This window comes from Petromyzon marinus, chromosome 10 (genome assembly GCF_048934315.1).
Source record: "Petromyzon marinus isolate PM22_M1 ecotype Great Lakes invasive population chromosome 10, UKy_Petmar_22M1.pri1.0, whole genome shotgun sequence".
NCBI lineage: Eukaryota > Metazoa > Chordata > Hyperoartia > Petromyzontiformes > Petromyzontidae > Petromyzon > Petromyzon marinus.
In genome coordinates this window covers 15074017-15087883 of record NC_133676.1, presented here as the reverse complement: position 1 = coordinate 15087883, position 13867 = coordinate 15074017, and the positions used below count along the sequence as shown (strand labels likewise).

At 42.9% G+C, this 13867-nt stretch overlaps 1 protein-coding gene across 4 annotated transcripts in view; it reads left to right on the top strand.

Annotated features, from left to right (window-relative positions):
• The window catches only part of LOC116940843 (protein PALS2-like), a 226327-nt gene that overhangs the window by 135949 nt on the left and 76511 nt on the right, over nt 1–13867 (top strand). For all 4 annotated transcript variants that reach the window (XM_032951095.2, XM_032951096.2, XM_032951097.2 and 1 more), the window contains exon 5: nt 7916–8143. In XM_032951095.2, coding sequence (XP_032806986.1) covers nt 7916–8143 — 228 coding nt within the window. The remainder of the gene's footprint in view (nt 1–7915; nt 8144–13867) is intronic.

Here is a 13867-nt window from a genome sequence, read left to right as displayed (position 1 = left end):
GTATGTGTATAAAGACATTTAGGCTCGCTGGTCTCGTCATGAAACTGCATTGAAAAAGCACCAGGGGAGGCAGCTATCACATCTGCCTCACTGAGGGGGACGTGTCTAACACGCCCCCCTCCGTGAGGCCACGCCCCCCTCAGTGTGTGAATCTGGCTCTGACACTAGCCAGTGCCTCCCGAGCCATTGACCTCACCGCACATCACTGGTGTAGTGTATAGTGTAGTGTAGAGACTAATTTGTTCACTTACCGACCATTCCCCTGTTAACGACGGACTGTTGTAGGTACAGTTACATTACTTAATGCATTTTAATATCATGATTTATAATGTTGTTAGTATCTTTATGTATTAATATCCATTGTTTAAATATTATAAGTAGGTTTTTTTGAGTGAAAAAGGGTAACTTTCGATGCTATCGGAACGAATTAAGCCTTTGACGTATTTCTCATACTCGCTTAACGACCAAACCACTTAGCGACTGGTTTCGTGGAACCAATCGTCGTCGTGAAGAGGGGCTCTACTGTACGTATGCTGAATTTCTTTTGCACCGGACGTATCTGACCTTGCTAATCGGAGGTGCGGATAGGCTATAGTCTACAGGAAAATTGCATTAAAACAGCAACATAGTTTAACTGTAAAAAAAATATATTGTAGTGTGTGTGTTTGTTTGTGCATATGCAGGGAGTGGCGGTGTAGTGATTAACACACTGGGCATGAACCTTGATGCAGTGCTTAAGTTAGATTCCGATAATTGATTAATATCGGTTGTGAGAGGTATCAAGGAACTTGTCTTGCATCTCCACTAAAAAAGTAAATGTGATTTTCTGCTCAAATGAGCATTGAAGGTGTGCTCATTTCCTGTTTACAGTACTGAGCCAGTGGTGAAAATTCCACATTCCTATGGCAGAGGCAAGTGTATCCATAGGACGCACAACCAGTGTTGAATTTCACCACAGAGACATACTCATTCCATAGACCCTGTTGGGGAATGATGGGCCGCGTTCATCCCAAGAGAGGATTATGTGCGGTGTGTGAACATCAGCACTCAGGCGGCAATGAGGACTGAGCGTGGTGCTGGCCACACCAGCGCCTCATGCACCAAATTTGCTGTAATAGTTCATCCTTTGAACCAAGAGAGTGTATGGTTTAGTGTGTTGAGGGACCCTCAAACATATACCATGCAGTAATTTTGGAATTAGTTTCTGCCGCATTGTGGACACATCACCGTGTTACATTGTTACACGTTTACATTTAGGGATGTTTACGTTGGTGTGCTGCTTTAAGGTTGCGTTGAAAGCCTCGTGAGTTTGGCGGGTCTGTGCCAATTTACGGTATTAGGCACACATGCGTTTTCCTTTGGTTGAACCGACGGCAATGAATGCCTGGTACTTTTGGACAAAATGCACTTCGAGCAGAAGCAAGCACCGACCAAAGTACAAAAATCCATTTAACTATGTTAGTGCATTTGCTCACTCTTGCAGAACACCGCAATACATTTTGGTGTGCGGTGAAATTTCATTACAGTCCCTCCTCCTCCTCACCAATCACGACTTACAGTGATAATGCACCTGTCAAGTACCGCCCATTCACGTCGACTCACATTTCTTGCTCCACGCTTTTACTCAGGCCAACACAACCAAGAGAAAGTATGGCTTCTTGGAGTCCACTTACTCAAGTAGAGCGTACAGCCTGTGCGGTCTGGCGGAATTGAAGAAAGGAACCATTTCGATTTGCACCGTGCCTTCTCCTCTAGGTCTTTGACAAAATCTCTCTGCACTAATGCTTGAGTCCACGATTAAATAAATATCCCTTCTTTACATTGTGGCAGCATATTCAAATTTACTTGTGTTAATGGCTTGGCGAGGGTGAAAAGAGGATGGAAAGTCTTCGATATGGCTTTTGGTTGCATTGCAACGGCCGTGCCATGTGTGACCCAATCGTAAAGCAAATTTGCACTTGAGTTTAAGGAGTCACAGGTCATATGCAGGCATGATTGGTTTTAATATAGGTGGTGTCATCTACAAATTGAGTTCTTCCTCTCGCCAAAATCCCCGCTAATTTGCAGCATGTGTGAGCCTGTCACTTTCTTCAGGGTGCTTTTCAAGCTCCATCCCGCCTGCCTACGCTGCGGTTAAATAATTTCTATTTTATTTTATTCTCAATCAGAAAATACGCGAGTAAAAAATCCCGGTCAGGTGTCAAACTCAGCTTATCAGCCCTCATGAACACGAGTTCAGTCGCACTTTCAGTGCTAATTTTGCCGAAGCGTCCGTCCTGAGCTTTCTTTTGCAATGTCCACAACTATATTCTGGGTTAAATTTAGATTTAATGCTTTCGTGACTGCAGTGATTCATATTCTTGGTTCTTTCGGTGAAGTCACGTAGAATGGAAACAATAAAATAATAAAATATATATAAAACAATAACATTATCACGACGTTTCGACTGCAACACAAGCAGTCATCATCAGGTGTGAAAACCAACGGCAAGAACATTTGAAATGTGCATTTGGAAGAACCAAAGAACCAAGAATATATATTCTTGGTTCTTTCGGTAAAGTCACGTAGAAGGGAAACAATAAAATAATAATAAATACTAATTTATCGTTTTATATTTTTATTATTTTATTGTTTCTCTTCTACGTAACTTTACCGAAAGAACCAAGAATATGAATCCCTGCAGTCACGAAAGCTTTAAATAAAAAAAATGTCCACAACTGGCTGAGCTCCACCAATGTAGAGATGAGTGACACCATTTAGCTCCTTTGAACTTTAATACAAATCTTGACTTGAAGCTTTCGTGACTGCAGGAATTCATATTCTTTGGGTCTTTCGGTCAAGTCACGTAGATAGGTTAAAATAAAATAACAAAAAACTACGACGTTTCGATCGCAACACACGCGGTCGTCATCCTGATGACGACGTTTTGATCGCAACACATATGAACTTTAATACAATTTAACTTCACGAGAGTGTACACGTGGTGTCGGTGCCATTTTCAAAGATTTTTTTTTATCTGCGCATCGCCATTGGTGACCTTGAGCCTGTGGTGGAAACAACCCCATTGGTGACCTTGAGCCTGTGGTGGTGACCTTGAGCCTGTGGTGGAAACAACCCCATTGACCTGGGTTGGGGAAGTACAATTAATTGCATTGTTCAGCGGCTGTCAGTGTTGTGCAAAGTGGTACTCATTGCATTGACCCTGGAGGGCACGATTGGCAAAGCAAAACCCCCGAACGGAGATTTAAACTCACTGCCTACCAAATGTAAGTCGGGAACAAGGTTGCAGTGCCACCCTTCCAAATGCACATTGTCTACAAAATATGGGTAAGAGGTAATGCTAATCATAGTCTTTATCCGTGACCTCACTATGAGCCACATTAAATATTGAGACGAGATCCCACCTATTGTTGCACTCTGGTGGGGTAGACGTGTCAAGAGTGTTCTGGTTAGATTCGCATCGTCAATGCATACAGGTCATGCCCATGAAGGTTCATGAGAGATAGCAACGGCTTGTGGAAGTTTTCACCCAGCAGCAGATCGATCATTGCTCACGATGTAAATGATGATCTGGTATCGATATTCCCCATGCTTAAGATGTTTGCCGACCTCAGGTTTGCAGAACACTTTGAGAATCGTTCGAGCGTCGTGAGTAGTAAGCCCATCACATGTGCACGACATCTGCCTTGGCTCGATAGCTGTTACTTGAAATGTGCTTCACTACGTCCACAGCCGTGTGCCGACTGTGCGCTATCAATTAAGCTGGTCTACCTCATTGGTTGAAGCTTATCCCTGCCTTTCCGCCTTGTGGGACTAATCTATCTGCAGCAACAAGAAAGCCCAATAGGGACTGGAGCTGTGATATAAACTGAAGGCTGTTGTCCTTCCTTAACTGCTTACTTGCTGCATACCTTGGACTCAAAACGTATTTGCGCCACATACAGTAAACTACATTAGTCCCAGATTGTATTGATTGGGGCACATTGTGTGCGGGTATTGATTTCAGTGAGTCTGATTTTCTGCGTGTGCATGCTTTGAAAAGTTATAAATGTCAAATTGCTTTAGAATAGATGGCCCGAAAGGATTAACAAAGCAGCGGTGTTTTTAGTTGTTGTTGTTAAGTCCAGTGTCCCATTTTGCAATTGTGACGTGACCAAGACGGAGTGTGTGACGTGGCAAGCATGGCCTACTTGGCAAAGATAACGACACGGGCTTTCAAGAGATTAACTTGATCACACAGCTGCGGGTGCAAGAATCCATAACTAAATGATCAGTCAGTTTCACACAGACCTTAGCAAGAATCTCATTGGTGAACGTGATTATATTGTTCATTAACTTCAGGCCATTTTCCTTTGAACATAATGAATGCAATTCACGACAGCGAGTTGTTCTTTGGAAACAAAACAATTATATTCACGCAATGTTTTTTACGCATTTGCTCTCTCTGTGAACTGGAGCAGATGCTGACAACTCTCACACCACATTGATCAATCCTCTCGCCTCTGCACATTTTTACTTACGTTTGCATTGAAGTCGCCCCATTGTGATGTTTTATAATCGTACATGAAATATACAGTACTAGCTGTACTACCCGGCTTCGCCCGGGACTTGGATTCACCACACCCGGCCGCCTTTGTCTCCCCAGTGGCGATGTTCACACCACAAAAAATATAAGCATTATTGAGCTCCCTCCCCCCCCCCCCCACCTAAAAAAATATGTATTTTAATAATTTTTTGCATGGTGAACAGTCTGGAAAGTACCCACATGGCAAATTTAAAGTTTGTTGCATGTCGGGAAGTACGCGAAACATGTTTGAACAGACACACATAATCACAACTTTGCCTTTTTTATATATAGAGATTGGGGTCAGAAGCTGAGCCTATCAACAGCCTCCAGAAGGAAAACAATTTAGATTTAAACCTAATTTCTTTAGAACTGTTTTTTGTGTTTAGTTTGTTGTCCTTCCAGCGCACCTCCGATTAGCACAGTTTGCTACGTACGGTACGAAAAAGTTCAACATACATACCCCAGAGCCAATAACAGATATACCACCTGATGCAAAATCAACAGTGATTGTGGAGTGATTAAGGCGAGGGGGATGCATAGAAAGTGGTTATCCCATGCCCCTTCATGGCATGGTAACACATCTGGGGGGGGGGGGGGGGGCGGGGAGAAGCAGGGGGAATGCAGGCCAGCGTGCTTCACTCATTTTCAGAGGGGGGCCACTTTGGCCGATGAGACACGAGCGTAATGGCCGCCACACCGCTTGCAAGGGCTGTTTTCACGCGTGTGCATTGCCAGGGCCGCAAGTCATGCCACACTGACTGATGATTGCTACGAGGGCTTTTAAGTAAGTTGTTAACTGCTAATGTTCTATAAACTGTGGGAAAATGACAAAATACAATACAATGCGATTTGGATTCATGTGAGAGTCTAAATGCAAATGCAATTAAAGTTTTATAAAACAGCAACGGGTTGCATTATGGGAAATATGTGTGACAACTATATATAGATACTATAGGGTTTTTTTTTCTTCTATTCAGAGCAGGGATAGTGGGCCATTAGAATAAGTAAAGAGGAAAATTTTGAGCCTCGACTGTAACAGCAGCCTGAAGTAGATAATGCACAGAGGGCTGGGAAGAGAGTCTTCGAAAAAATGTAGAAAGCAGAGTTTGAGTGGCCTTGTGCAAAACTGATATTTGTGTATTACATTTGGCCTTGCTTGGTAATTTATGGAATCCTTCGCATACACATATAACTTATTCAACAGTATTTTTTTTTCCTCTGGACATGGAGTTCATAGTCCGAACGCAGCTAAATATTTAAATGTTCGATACCGTCATTTTAAGCTTCACTTTCTTGTTAAATTGGATTTTAAAACACATTTTTTGCGAGATGAATTAATAATCCCTATTGCAGTTTGGAAAAATTGGCTTACACTATTCCAGTGATCCTATTTAATAACAATACAAAACTATCCATAAATACTGCTTTTTTGGAAATGCACTCCAGAATAAAAGTATAATAAAACAGTACGATTAAATTAATTGCACGAAGTTGTGCATTCCCAATGTTAGCAGATAAAAGCAATATCCCAAATTAAATCTCGTATTTTATGACTAACACTCCTACACCTGCGCTGCTTTGGCAAGATCAAGTAGAAAAGTCAAGGGTCTGTCAGATCAAATGATCACAGGCACACCTTTCATCTCTCATCATCACTGTCTGCATTGATGGTGGAACCAACATTGGAAATTCCACACTTCCTTGGTGGGAACCATTCCCGACATAGGACAATCATTGTTGGCTTCCCACAAAGTGGTTCTCGTGTTATATAAACCGGAGGGGTGATAGGTGATATTGACAAGATTATTGATCACGGTGCCAATGGGTGTTGGCCTCTTTCCATCGGAATCACCTGCACTTTCGAGAAAGCTCACCTGGATGTGAGCATACAAATTGATCAAGCTATTGTGCAGATTTTCTTAATAACCTAATGGACCCACATGTCAAAAAAGCTACAATTAATAGCCGCCGTGTATTGTGCGGTCGCTCAGAGGAATCACAGAAGCCCTGTTAATCATCGCAAGTGCATTTAGCGTTACGGCCGTACCGTTCCTCGCATGTAAATTTACTCCTTTGCCAAAGCAATCAAATATTTGAAGGTTGTTACTTTTTTTAACATCTTTTAATCTTAGTTGCAATAAAGTAATTCAATTAAACATTGGTCGAAATTTGCATGTCGTGCAACCAAGCTCTTTTTTTTTTAAGGTCTTCCTTCTCTCGTCACCTTTGCACTCGAGCTGGCCTTTAATGTGCACAGGCCGTGACTTTTAAGGTGTTGGGCAAATAATTGGGCGTACCGTCGCACGTTGGGGCACCGCTCGCTCGTGCGCACGAGAGGGGAGCGCTAAGGGCAATCGATAAATGGAGACCCGCCACGTGCACATGTGCAGACACGCAAGGGTGGAAATTCACGATCTGTGGGATTTTGGTTAACCTTACAAGCAAATGGTTTTGTTTAAAAGTTAAAGGTTATCACATTATGCTTGGGACATGAACAGTGATTGCATTATAACTGCCCGAGCTGGAAACCGTGTTTTGTCTCCGCTGCATCGAACCACTTGAGCTGACACACAGTGCACCTGCTTGGTTATTGAAACCGAGTAATTGACGTTTTGAAGGTATGAGGACATAGATGGAGGGCTCCTTTTCAGACATTTCCCAATCCATTGCACTTGCACGTGCGTGTGGAATGGTTCGCACACTGCACTGTGATCCAAGGAGGAGACTAGCGTTTCATCGCCTGGTGTTGATCAGTGAACAAATCAAACATGGGACTTTTGATGCGATGTCACCATCAGTAATTGAAAACAATATGTGTCTCACCTTTTGTGTGTCTGTGCTTCTGTGTTCACGTGTGTTTTAGTGGGGAGCAGCGGTGCAAAGTTTAGCGCACTGCACTATGAATATGTCGCGTTGAGTTAGATCCCCGACCACAACTAATTTCAGTGGAAAGTGGTCCTCCCCCCTCGGTCTACTTAGCCTTTAACTTCTCTTTTATAAAAAAAATATTCCACCTGGTAAATCCCTTGAGGTGGAACATTTCCAAGGGTGTCCAGGTGTTCCGACATGTGTACCTGGCGAGTGACGTAAGGTGGCTGGACATAGTGTCAGCCACACCACCCCAGGGGCCTCGTTCACTGTACTTACCCCAACAGTTTCCCACCTCCGGAGCAGCAAGATACCGGGGTTAGCCACCTTTTTATTTTTTTTACAGGGAAGCACGTAACAGACTGCAAAAAACAAATTCGATTATGGATTTTAGTCGACTAACTGAGCCATTTAATCGTCCCTGCTCGATCTGTGTATTTATCCTGCACGTACGTGCATGTCCCTCTCCCGTTGCCCCAGGGCGTGACGTTCCGCGTGGAGAGCAGCGAGCTGGTGATCGCGCGCATCCTGCGGGGCGGTATGATCGACCAGCAGGGCCTCCTGCACGTTGGCGACGTCATCCGTGAGGTCAACGGCCGTGACGTCACCAATGACCCCGCGGGGCTGCAGCGCTTCCTGCGCGAGGCCACGGGCAGCGTCGTGCTCAAGATCCTGCCCAGCTACACACGCTCGTCACCCCCGGCACAGGTACCGCCGGTCGCTGCGCGAGGCCCACCCTGGACAGGCGGACAGATGAACAGCGCCCGCCTGTCCGGGTCTGCCCCTGGACAGGTGGACACGGCTCACCTGTCCAGTTCTGCCCTGGACGGGTGGACAGGGCTCGCCTGTCCGGGGCAGCCCAGCAGATGCGTGGCTTCAGACCTCTGTCATTTCCCACCATCAGCACATGGCGACGAGGCACGTTAAACCCTGCTCTTTGGACATTCCTTGCAAATGGGACTTGGCATATGTGTATGTGTGTGAGTTCTCATGACATTAAAATGGTAATCTTTATACCTACCGAGCTACCTAGCTGCATATATGCCTGCCTTCCTACCTTGTTGCCAACCTACTTGCCGACATACTTATTAATCCATCTGCCTACCTATGTGCGCAGCCTATTAACCCATCGTCTGCAAAGCTAGGATAAGAAAATAAGACAAAGGTGGCGATGCAACGTCTTGCTCATGCCGCTGCAAGGCCTCCACGAGATCTAGAGACCCCCTCTAGATGTCGAGGGTACTGTGACCTACTCTTCCATTCTGGCTGGATGTCTTAGAATAGCTACAACGCTCGGTGTCTCTGGGTTAATGACTAAATGAATGTAACAGTTCATTTGTGTATATAAAATTGCATCTATATGCTGTCAGTTTTCACTGTGTGTATGTGTGTATGAGGAGGTTGATTATACATTTTAAGAATACTTTTCATGTATATATCTTTTTTTATATTTGATTAATAGAAATGTTCAGTTCAATTATTTTGAGTAATTTTCTCTTTATACCAGTCACTTTTCTTTTATTTATTTTCAGGTAAAATGATAATAAAACATCAATGACAAAAGCTGTTAAATGTTTCTGACTAATTTAGCCCTGAATGTAATCTTGGTTAGTGCAGTGTCCTGCTGATTAACACACCTGATAACATTAAAATTATCTGACAACTCACGAGTCATATAATGGATTTTAATGCTGTTATAATAATTGCATTATAGAAAAAAATATACTTGAATGGGAGATAAGCTATGGTGAACTTAAAAAAATGCATATCAGCCATATAAATGTGCTATTCGCCATTGCTAAGCACCGATGCATACACTTGGTACAATGCTTTTACAGGTCAAAGTGTTAAAGTGTTCCCATGCTCAAATGAGCATTTGGCATTTTAATGATCTTTGACGATATTATTCTCACATTCGTACGATGGAGACATGTCTCTCCATAAGGTAACTACTGTTGACTTCTTTCACAGTGATACTGTAGTAAAATGTATTGACCCTGGAACCTTGATAGGTCGAGTTGACCCCTGACTCATATCTTTCTGAATCAAGTATCTGCCACAGTGTTACCCAGCTGGATACCATTCCACAAGGCCCGTGTATTTATTTGAATATTTTCTTGGAAGTGCAAATTAAAGGCCATAATGGCCACGGTTGGCAGAGGCCTAACAAGTCCCTAAAGATCACAAACATATGGATGTGCCTCTTGTGCATTTGTGAGGGCTTACACGAGCCAACGAAAGACCAGTCTCCAGCAGTTTCCCAAGAGACAGCCTGCTGGAGGTTACATTCACCTGTACAGCGGGGCATTCCGACTTCATCGTGAGAGCAAAACGCCTCCAAAAAAAAATCAGCTGCCATGGCCAGCGTGACATTGGCTGGATGCAACTGATGGCCTAAAGAACAACATCTTTCTTCCTTCAGCCTCCCACAGGCCTTCAGGCTGACATTCAGTGTTCAATTTCTGCACCGTCCTGCCCATGACTTGTGTGTTATAATGTGGGCGTGGGAAATCCAAGGGCAATCTCAAGCCAGCTTTGGCTTGTGCCCTGTTCTGCTGCTCTGCTGCTCTGCTCTTTACTGCATATTGCACGCCATATATCATGTGAATTGCTCAGCAGAGGCTTATGCATTGCCCTGTCCTGGGCGCACTGGTCAGGATATTCAGCACATATCGCGATCCTTTGTCAAAGTAATTACCGTTCTTTGAATGCAAATGCGGAGGTCCGTTCCTTGTAGGTTATTTACATCTCTTGTTCCTGAGCCCCAGGTTAATAGATGCCAGTCGAAGTTTTCAGACGAGACAGATGGTAAAGTGGTGTCATGTGACACTGTTGTGGCACATCACATTAGCGCAGCCACAGGACCTTACAATGAAAAATTGTGAAGCCAATTTATGAAAACTTTAATTTTCAAACTTTCCCTCTTGCCATGATTCGTTTAACCAAAACGGTGCGGTTGGAATTTGTAGTTTCACTTTTTAAAAAAGTGCTTACTGAAAGCTAGTATTACTTCAAAAACGAACTATATAGTTGAAATTTCATTTTGTTGGGATTTAAAGAGTTCCCCTTCACAGAATCCATGAAAAGTGTGTATAAACAGAAACATTGGTAACATTATATAAGAGATAGGATGTATATAGGTACATACAGTGAGGGAAAAAAGTATTTGATCCCCTGCTGATTTTGTACGTTTGCCCACTGAAAAAGAAATCATCAGTCTATAATTTTAATGGTAGGTTTATTTGAACAGTGAGAGACAGAATAACAACAACAAAATCCAGAAAAACGCATGTCAAAAATATTATAAATTGATTTGCATTTTAATGAGGGAAAAAAGTATTTGACCCCTCTGCAAAACATGGCTTAGTACTTGGTGGCAAAACCCTTGTTGGCAATCACAGAGGTCAGACGTTTCTTGTAGTTGGGCACCAGGTTTGCATACATCTCAGGAGGGATTTTGTCCCACTCCTCTTTGCAGATCTTCTCCAAAGTCATTAATGTTTCGAGGCTGACGTTTGGCAATTCGAACCTTCAGCTCCCTCCACAGTTTTTCTATGGGATAAAGGTCTGGAGACTGGCTAGGCCACTCCAGGACCTTAATGTGCTTCTTCTTGAGCCACTGCTTTGTTGCCTTGGCCGTGTGTTTTGGGTCATTGTCAGGCTGGAATACCCATCCACGACCCATTTTCAATGCCCTGGCTGAGGGAAGGAGGTTCTCACCCAAGATTTGACGGTACATGGCCCCGTCCATCGTCCCTTTGATGCGGTGAAGTTGTCCTGTCCCCTTAGCAGAAAAACACCCCCAAAGTATAATGTTTCCACCTCCATGTTTGATGGTGGGGATGGTGTTCTTGGGGTCATAGGCAGCATTCCTCCTCCTCCAAAACACGTCGAGTTGAGTTGATGCCAAAGAGTTCAATTTTGGTCTCATCTGACCACAACACTTTCACCCAGTTGTCCTCTGAATCATTCAGATGTTACTCATTGCTTTTTTTGGTAAAGTCACGTATGTAGAAATACAATAAAATTACATTAAAACAAAACATTCACGACGTTTCGATCACAACACAAGCGATCTTCATCGGGTGTCAAGAACAAATCATGGAAAGAACAAATCATGGAGGTAAATACAACAAAAAAGATGAGAGACGAGAATTTAACAAACCTAAAAAACATTATGTGAAGCACAACCAATCAGGCCAACAATACAGTTAGACACTTCCTGGCGGACCACGAAGTGATTATGTGACTGGGCCTTACCATCAGCCCCACCAAAAGCTTTAATTACCTTATCATTCAGATGTTCGTTGGCAAACTTCAGACGGGCATGTATATGTGCTTTCTTGAGCAGGGGGATCTCGTGGGCGCTGCAGGATTTCAGTCCTTCACGGCGTCGTGTGTTACCAATTGTTTTTTGATGACTATGGTCCCAGCTGCCTTGAGATCATTGACAAGATCCTCCCGTGTAGTTCTGGGCTGATTCCTCACCGTTCTCATGATCATTGCAACTCCACAAGGTGAGATCTTGCATGGAGCCCCAGGCCGAGGGAGATTGACAGTTCTTTTTGTGTTTCTTCCATTTGCGAATAATCGCACCAATTGTTGTCACCTTCTCACCAAGCTGCTGGGCAATGGTCTTGTAGCCCATTCCAGCCTTGTGTAGGTCTACAATCTTGTCCCTGACATCCTTGGAGAGCTCTTTGGTCTTGGCCATGGTGAAGAGTTTGGAATCTGATTGATTGATTGCTTCTGTGGACAGGTGTCTTTTATACAGGTAACAAGCTGAGATTAGGAGCACTCCCTTTAAGAGTGTGCTCCTAATCTCAGCTCGTTACCTGTATAAAAGACACCTGGGAGCCAGAAATCTTTCTGATTGAGAGGGGGTCAAATACTTATTTCCTTCATTAAAATGCAAATCAATTTATAACATTTTTGACATGCGTTTTTCTGGCTTTTTTTGTTGTTATTCTGTCTCTCACTGTTCAAATAAACCTACCATTAAAATTATAGACTTATCATTTCTTTGTCAGTGGGCAAACGTACAAAATCAGCAGGTGATCAAATACTTTTTCCCCTCACTGTATATATGAACTTGCACTTTAATTGCACACAATGTTTCTCCACCATCTCGCGGCATTCACTCTGGCCTTAACATCAGTAGGCATTGCTCTTTCAGATGTGCTTCTACGACCGTCTGGAATACCCTTCCTTCAAAAATTAGGAAGCTATTCAGAGCTATGCACTTTTAAATCTAGATTTAAAACTCATTTCTTTAGAACTGCTTTTTTTGTTTAGTTCCTTGTCCTCCCACACCTCCGAATACCATGATTAGCTACGTACGGTGTGAAAGAAGTTCAACATATATACATTAAAAGATGACTAATGCTATGCATGTTTACCATATTCCAGGCATGCAAGCCATTTTGCCTCCTCACAACTGAATGAATTGTCACGATTAATGGTGATGATTCAATCCAGAATTAATCTTTGTGGCAAATATATCACCGTCGGTCACAGCAGGGGCAATGTGAACCAATTACATGCGACGCGTGTGAGTTGAAAATAATACATTCGTACGTATCCCATTCAGTGTAATTATCTGTCGGCAAAAAGAATCAATTTCAGTTGCATGAATCGAAGTGTGATCGCACGCCAATGGCATTGTGGCAATTTAATGCAACGATCCCACCTCGAGCATGGGCTGCTCTTTGAAACAAATACTCTACTGTGGAGGCTGGAACTCAAATAGCCTTGTTACAGTTGAAAAAAAACGACACATTTTTATTCATGTGACAGCCTTCTACAGGGCCCATTCCCTCGATGGAGTGAGTTGATTAATTTACAGCGCTTAGGCATGAATGGCTGAAGACGAAGGAGTTATCGTTGAGACATTAAGGAAGCGTGCTACACGAAACAGCAATCAGTACTTGTTAATATAATTATAAAAAATCATGACACATTCGCCCCCCCCGTTGTATGTATACACAGTGCTCTCGCAGGATGCTCTTTTACCATTAAGAACTAACCATTTGTTTGCAGTGTAAAATTCGTTGTATTTCCTGAACTTAAACTAATGCACGCATTTAATGTTACAATCTAACGACGTATTGATTTAATATTGATTATTACGCGCTTGGTAAACATATTTAATTGGTATAATTGTTTTAAATGTATGCACATGATTTGTGGTAGTTTATCATACCACGGTGGGGTTGAATCTTTGCCAATTTGCTATCCAATAACTACAGAAAGACTGTCCCTATTTAAACTGTCTCCAAATTTCAACCACAAATGTACCACCTTTTTAAGGCACCACTTTGTAAAATGCCCTGTATTATCAAAAATGCTATACTAATCTTACCATTGCCCAAAATTATACACCAATACACATATAAAGCAATGTTAATAAAGACAGTATTGAGTTTGTTGGAT